The sequence below is a fragment of the Anarrhichthys ocellatus genome, unplaced genomic scaffold, assembly GCF_004355925.1.
Source record: "Anarrhichthys ocellatus isolate YVR2014 unplaced genomic scaffold, GSC_Weel_1.0 scaffold35, whole genome shotgun sequence".
In the NCBI taxonomy this organism is placed as follows: domain Eukaryota; kingdom Metazoa; phylum Chordata; class Actinopteri; order Perciformes; family Anarhichadidae; genus Anarrhichthys; species Anarrhichthys ocellatus.
Window position 1 is genome coordinate 1027541 of NW_022280065.1, and position 6986 is coordinate 1034526.

A 6986-nucleotide genomic window follows, 5' to 3' on the forward strand; every position below is an offset into this window, starting at 1 on the left:
TCATGCTCACTAATATTGATTAAACTTTCCTAGGTCGTGGAAACAACATATTAGATTTCATAATTTAGGTAGTTCTCCCCTTTAATAGTTTGTGCTTTATGTGGGCGCCCCAAATTCTTACGTCTTTCTTTTTTTTACCACGTGAATGACTCAATCTGCTGAACCTACCTTATCAATTATAACTAACAGGTAAAAAAACCATAACCCAAACAGTGAAAGGAAGGAAGTATATTTCCCCCTCTTGAGTCCACATGAGGACTAGAAACTAGATTTTCAGCTTCACAGAAGTGTTTTTGTGATATTCCAAAACAAATGAATTACTTACTGTTGTGCCGAAGTGGCCTCACTGCAGTCACATGTCTTTGTTCTTTTTGTGGATCACAAGCAAAAATATTAGCACATTTATTTTGTTACTAAGAAACATTATGCTGACCCTGCATTTTTTATTTAATTTTAGTTCATGTTGTACAAGTTCAAATAAAATTATTTATTGCACAGCAGACAGATAATTCTTTTCATCCAGATGGTCAGAAAAGTCTTTGAGGAATTTGGAAATACCTTAAAAAGAAAACAGAGGTAAGCGTTCTCGGGCGACCTTGTGGGTTTTTACAAAGCTCTCTGATGATTTATTTTTCTCAAAATGTAATAGCTCTGTACTCTGTAGCTCTGGGACTCCGATGTAATTGTAGCACACGAGCGGCACAAACTGGGGCAATAAAATAGTAAGAATCAAGTTAAGTCATCTTGCTGGATTTCAACTTTACACAATGGCACTGGGTTTTAAATCAAATATAACTAATTATCTCTTTGGACAGAGTGTTTGCTTTTCCCTGTATGTAAGAATTTCTTCCTCTACTCATGGGGCAATTTCCTGCACAAGGCCATGCTACAGTGTAAGGATACTCTTCTCTAATTCAAACACACTGTTTCATTCATTTAAAAAGCACTGTATTTTATGTAACAATCTTGCTTTGCCCAGGTTTTATACTGTTTCACAGCTGGCGAGGCTCTCTCACCTTCTCATATCTCAGACCTGCTGCAGTCTTGTGAAGGAGAAGCCTGCGGGATTGAAGAGGGGAATTTTTTTCGGGGGTGGAAATATTAGAAGTGTACACAAGGAAGGATGAAGAGAAGCTCCCTGGAACGACTCCCAGTCGTCACCGCTGTCATGCAGAGACCACACAGCTCCAAAATGTTCCAAAGCAGTCGGGATACACTGGGGATGAATCGGGGGGGGGGTATATGTTGCCTTCGATGGTGCAGCAGTTAACGCCTGCAGCCTGTGTCTCAGATCCAGAGAAATGCGTAATGACGTGAACAACCCACAACACATTAGCGAGACACAAGCATTTATCAAGAGAACATCTCTATTCAGATTGCACCATCTTTCAAGAGTCATTTAGCAACTATACGCTAATTCCATTAGAGTTGGAGGCAATTAAAGGAGACACATCGTGCTCATTACCAGGTTCATATTTGTATTTTGGGTTTCTACTGTAACACATTTACATGCTTTAATGTTCAAAAAACGGAATATTTTTGCTCGTACTGTCTGCCTGAATATACCTGTATTCACCTTCTGTCTTAAACTCTCCGTTTTTGCGCCTGTCTCTTTAAGCCCACCTCCCGAAAAAAGCCCAGCCTGCTCCGATTGATTGCCGTCCTCACAGAGTCACTGCAGTCGGGGGACTCACCGTGTGTGTGTGTCAACTACACTGAGTTTAGTGACACTTCTACCGTCGACTGGATAGTTGTGACATCACAACGTTACAGGAGTTCTGGTGGCTTAATTTAAAGGCACAGTTTAAAAAAAAATATGCACTCTGTGTTTCTCCGTGGATTGCGCGTTTTGATACTGTAACAGTATTTATATAGCACCTAGACCTGCTTTATCATTTAAAAAAAGACTCTCTTTCTACAATATGGGACCTTTAAGAGCAAAGTACCCCAGGCATCAACAACACGATTGTCAACAGTGAGGCAGTGGTGGTAAGGTGTGTGTCTTTTCCATCAGAGTGCAGAGTTAAGGCTCGTGTATAAAGAAACTCAAGAGAAAACGCAAGGCTGCTACCTGTTATGGGGTGGAAACAGCCATAGACAGAGAATTCCCGGTTCATATTTTCCTATAGAGACTGCTTGACATTGGATTAAGCAGGACAAGTAAGATGGGAGCAGCCCTCTGGAACCGCATTCATCACCAGCGTATTCCGACGACGAGCGCTGGCCAACCGCAGGATCCTGGCCTGTGTCCTAGCCAGCCCCGGCTAATTAGTCCCCCCTCTTCGGAGCTAATTGGCCGATAAAAAATGAGGATGGCCTCTTCACTCAGCCGGAGTGTTTTGCCACCAAATGGCAGTGGGGAGGATTATGCGGGTTTATGAGGCATGGTGACACTCAGCGAGAAACGCTCCTCTGCTATTAATTCGCTTGTCAAGGGGGTCGACTCCGCTGCGTCACTTTGCTTCTTCTTCTTTTTATTTTTTTGTGAACACAAGAAAACTTTTGTCTGGCATTGACTTCCGACAAGTTGTTCCCATGGAGCGCCTTCACGTCTAAAATCTTTTACTGTGCTAGTTTATGAGTCAAATTACCAATGACGTCATTCTTTTCCACAGAGTCCTGTAGGCGATGTGAGCGTTACAGCATGTTACAGGCAAATTGCACAGGGCTAATCTTACTTTTGTGGCTTCTGAATGTTGTTGTTTTTTTTTTTTGCATCGTCGTCTGGACTGTGGGCCAGAGATTCTGGATTCCCATGAAAACAATCTACCTGATTGCAAATATGTTAACAAAAGTAGCCCTTGCAATTCTCTCCGTCCCCATTTCCTGTCTGTCTCTACAGCTGTCCAAATAAAGGCAATGCATGCAATTGTTGACATTGTTGTCAAGGTTTCTTAATGTGGGACTCTGACACAAACAAATAAATAAGTAATATGGTATGCTAATGTGCTGTGTGCTGAATACAAAAATTAATGAACTTATAATCATATAGCTGTTAGTGACAGGAAGAGAGCAAGAAAGAAAGACACAAAATGGAATATGAAACTATTCACGAATACAAAAATAAATGATAAGTGTACAATATAATGTGCAACCCACAGTATGTGTTAAATACGAATATGAATTGTTCATGAACAATGTGCCTTTAGTGGGTTATTAGAAGGAAGGGCATACAAAATGATTACAAATGTATACATGTGTATGCCTACTCTCAAATGTCCACATTATGGTGCCGAATATAAAAAATAGTCAGCTTGTCCTGTGCCGCGGATTTTATCTTTACTCTTTATCGGAATATTTATGGCTGCAAGTATCAAAACTGGACACATAAAGGTTAAAGGGATAGTGAATATCAGTTCCAGAAACAGTCAAGTCAAGACAGTTTATAGAGCATGCTGTAGCCTATAAGAAAGATTAGAAAATAATGTAAATAGCACAGAGATAAAGAAGCACATATGTGTAATACACAAGTAAAAGCTACCATACCCATAAATTATGAGCGTAAAGCAAAGTAATAGTTTCTGACTTGATACAACTAGAATGTGTGCAGACATGTGACTGAATATCATCTCAATATAACCTCTCAGTGGAAATCTTTGTTACTGAGGTGTGCTTTGCTCTCTGGCACATCTGCAACCGACTTCCATAGGCTCACAATTAGATAATTTGCACATGCGGAAGACCCCGGTTATGAATGGGTGCATTCCCCGAAGGTCCCGCCTCTTCCGTTCCCACAGACGGACCAATCAGCGGCGCCTGTGGGCATCGATGGGACGGCACCGTCAGCTGCCGTCGTGTCGGGATTGGAATGTTACGGACTAACAATCGGGACGACTGAGCACTCGGTAATTGGACACTAGAATCCAGGAATCCCGTCTTTTTTTTGAACATTTTTCTCAGCTACCCGCCCGGTGTGTGGTTAGCCTTCGTTTGCCTCGTGTCACCCGGATAACTTCGCGTGCGGCGCGGCTCCCCGCCGATGTGTTTTTCATGTTATATCGGCGCGTGCGAGGGCAGTGTGTGTGGAGGCTGTGATAAATAAGGAGAGACATGCAGGGATTCGTCAGGTTACAGTTGTACCGCTGAGCTGCTGCTGCGCTACGTCGCTTCTTCCCCCCGGTGTTTTATGTTGTGTTGCTTCTCTTCAAACGGGACCATGGAGCGATAAAAGAGGGGGAATAGGACTAATTCAACCGGAGGCATTTTGGATTCGAGCGCGGCGGCACCACACCGACGGGTCTTTACGCCCCCTGGGCAAATGTGTTTGCGAGTTTAACATCCAAACCGGGGTATACCTTTCCGTCTGGGAGAGCCTCGGGGACCCTTGCCGCTGCTCGCCCGGGGAACACAGAGCGCGCGCGCGAGAGAGAGAGAGAGAGAGTTACCAGACGGCTGCCGGACAGTTTCCCATTTGAATAGCCCCGTGCAGGCAGCCTGAATGACGGCGAGGAGAAGCGCCGGGGAAGAGAGTCGCCGCCGCGCGTGATTGTGTCCGAGCGGGTCCGGGGAAGCACGGAGCTTTTACCGTAGGCGCGCGTGCGATATGGTGAAACTCTACAGAAGAGGGAGAACGGGGCAATACTTTTAACAACAAAAGAAAATCGCCCACATGCACTGGATCAATTGCTGGATTTGGGAACCGAATACGCAGAAGGGGGGTTGGGGATCCGTGGAGGCTGCCGGGGGATGGAGCGGTGCAGCCGGGGTTGGTGAGAGCCTAACTTCGGGCCACTTTACATTTTTTATTCCTAAACGACTCGCCCCTGTTGCCAGGACACATGCAGGCCAAAAAACGCTACCTGATCCTGCTCTCCGCCGGTGCGTGTCTGGCGCTTCTCTTCTGCCTCGGAGGGGTTCAACTTCCAGCGGCGAGCAGGAGCCGGCATGACCGCAGCCGAAACGGGTACCGGCCCGACCAGCCCTGGCCTCACTTCTCGGACCCGTTACACCTTTTCCTGCCCTGGGATCAGACGGACACCGAGGAGTACAACCTGCACATATCTCCGAGGCAGAAGAGGGACGTCAACACGAGTGTTTACAAAGGCAAGCGGTGCCGCATGGACTCCTGCTTTGATTTCTCCCCGTGTCAGAAGAACGGATTCAAAGTTTACGTTTACCCGCTGCAGAAGGGGGAGAAGATCTCCGAGAGCTATCAGAATATTTTATCGGCCATCGAGGGCTCCGGGTTTTACACCTCGGACCCCGGGCAAGCGTGTCTGTTCATCCTGAGTCTGGACACTCTGGACCGGGACCAGCTGTCCCCACAATACGTCCACAACCTAAAGACCAAGGTCCAGAACCTGCCTCTGTGGAACGACGGCAGGAACCACCTCATATTTAACCTGTACTCCGGGACGTGGCCGGACTACACGGAAGACCTGGGCTTCGACATCGGCCAGGCCATGTTGGCCAAGGCCAGCATTAGCACCGAGAACTTCCGGCCCAGCTTCGACGTGTCCATCCCGCTCTTCTCCAAGGAGCACCCGAGGACCGGCGGGGAGCGGGGCTTCCTCAAGTACAACTCGATCCCGCCTTTCAGAAAGTACATGCTGGTGTTCAAGGGGAAGCGCTACCTAACGGGCATCGGCTCGGACACCAGGAATGCCCTGCACCACGTGCACAACGCGGAGGACGTGGTGCTGCTCACCACCTGCAAGCACGGCAAGGACTGGCAGAAGCACAAGGACGCGCGCTGCGACAAGGACAACGCGGAGTATGACAAGTAAGTTGTGGCTAGTGTGTGTGTGTGTGTGTGGCTGAGGGTAAAAAAAAAGTTGTTTCCTTTGATGCTTTCAAACTTTTGGGCACATGATCCAGGTGTTTGGAGCTGTCACTCTCCCCCCGCCAAAAAAACCCAGAGCTTTAAGGTTTCTCACGTGTGTGTGTGTGTGTGTGTGTGTGTGTGTGTGTGTGTGTGGAGCCATTTCAATTCTCATGTCTTTCCCAAACTGAGATATAGGATTGAAGCACTTCCTCCAAATATAGATCTTTTTTTTATAAAAATCTAGTCATATATCGCAGTGTTAACCCATTAGCTATCAGTGAATGTGAGCCCTGTAAAGACCCCCAACTGCAGCTCATATAGTTAACCAAGCCTTTTATGCCCCCCCTCCCCTCTTCACATGACTGGGTTTTACCCTCTGCGCTCCCTTTCAAGCATGAAGTGAAAAGCTCTCCAGCCAGTCTATTAGCTCCCTGGACACCCTCTCCTCCCTCCTTTCCTATGAAGGAATTCACCCTCCCCTCCCCTCCACCACCTTCCACCTCCACTCCATGGGAATACTGCAGCCTTCACCAGGATATGCAGGGACACGTCTGATTTTGCAGCCCTGCGCTCGGTGCAAACTAAGGGAAAGTCGACGGTGGGAGTTCTCGCACTGGAAATGGTCAGAACCGCCGCTCCGGTGTACCGTGTCGCTACTACCGCCGCGTCCTCGGCAAACCGAGGAGGCGCACGCGGGTTGGAGTTTATGCGCGCGGTGTCGTGTGACAAGTTTGGTTGAAAGATGAAGCGATTTAGTGCGAATAAATCAGCCGTAATAGGTTAATTATCACCTTCATTTCTGAGAGTTAGTGCCATCCTTCCCACTTAGCCCCCGGGGCTAGTTGATTACCTCTAATTTTGGAGGTCTACCGTTATGTCAAGGTGGTAATTAATGACCCCCCCTAGCAGCTGCATGTTTCAGTATAGAAGGCGTTTGGTTTACATAGCCGGCTTACGTGGCTAACTCCGCTGTCGGGTTCACTTCTATGTGAGTGACAGCGGTTTGATCTGTATTTATCAGCCTGTCCCGTGGATCCCGGGCCTTTCCGTGAAGCCTGGATGGACTCGGGCTTGTGTAAACAGCACTTGTCGACATTGTTCCTACTTGTGGTTGTGTTTGTTTCCATGTATACACGCACACACAGCATTTCAAGGTGAAGGGGAAGGATAGATGGGGAGTATACGGAAAGTTAAACTACACATATTTCCATGTGTGTGTGTG

General features: G+C 47.1%; 1 protein-coding gene across 1 annotated transcript in view; it reads left to right on the plus strand.

Annotated features, from left to right (window-relative positions):
• Positions 1–3756: 3756 nt before the first annotated feature.
• The window catches only part of ext1b (exostosin glycosyltransferase 1b), a 119731-nt gene continuing 116501 nt past the window's right edge, over positions 3757–6986 (plus strand). The window contains exon 1 of the mRNA XM_031866485.1: positions 3757–5722. Within this exon, the coding sequence (XP_031722345.1) occupies positions 4779–5722 (944 nt within the window). The 5' untranslated portion in view covers positions 3757–4778. The remainder of the gene's footprint in view (positions 5723–6986) is intronic.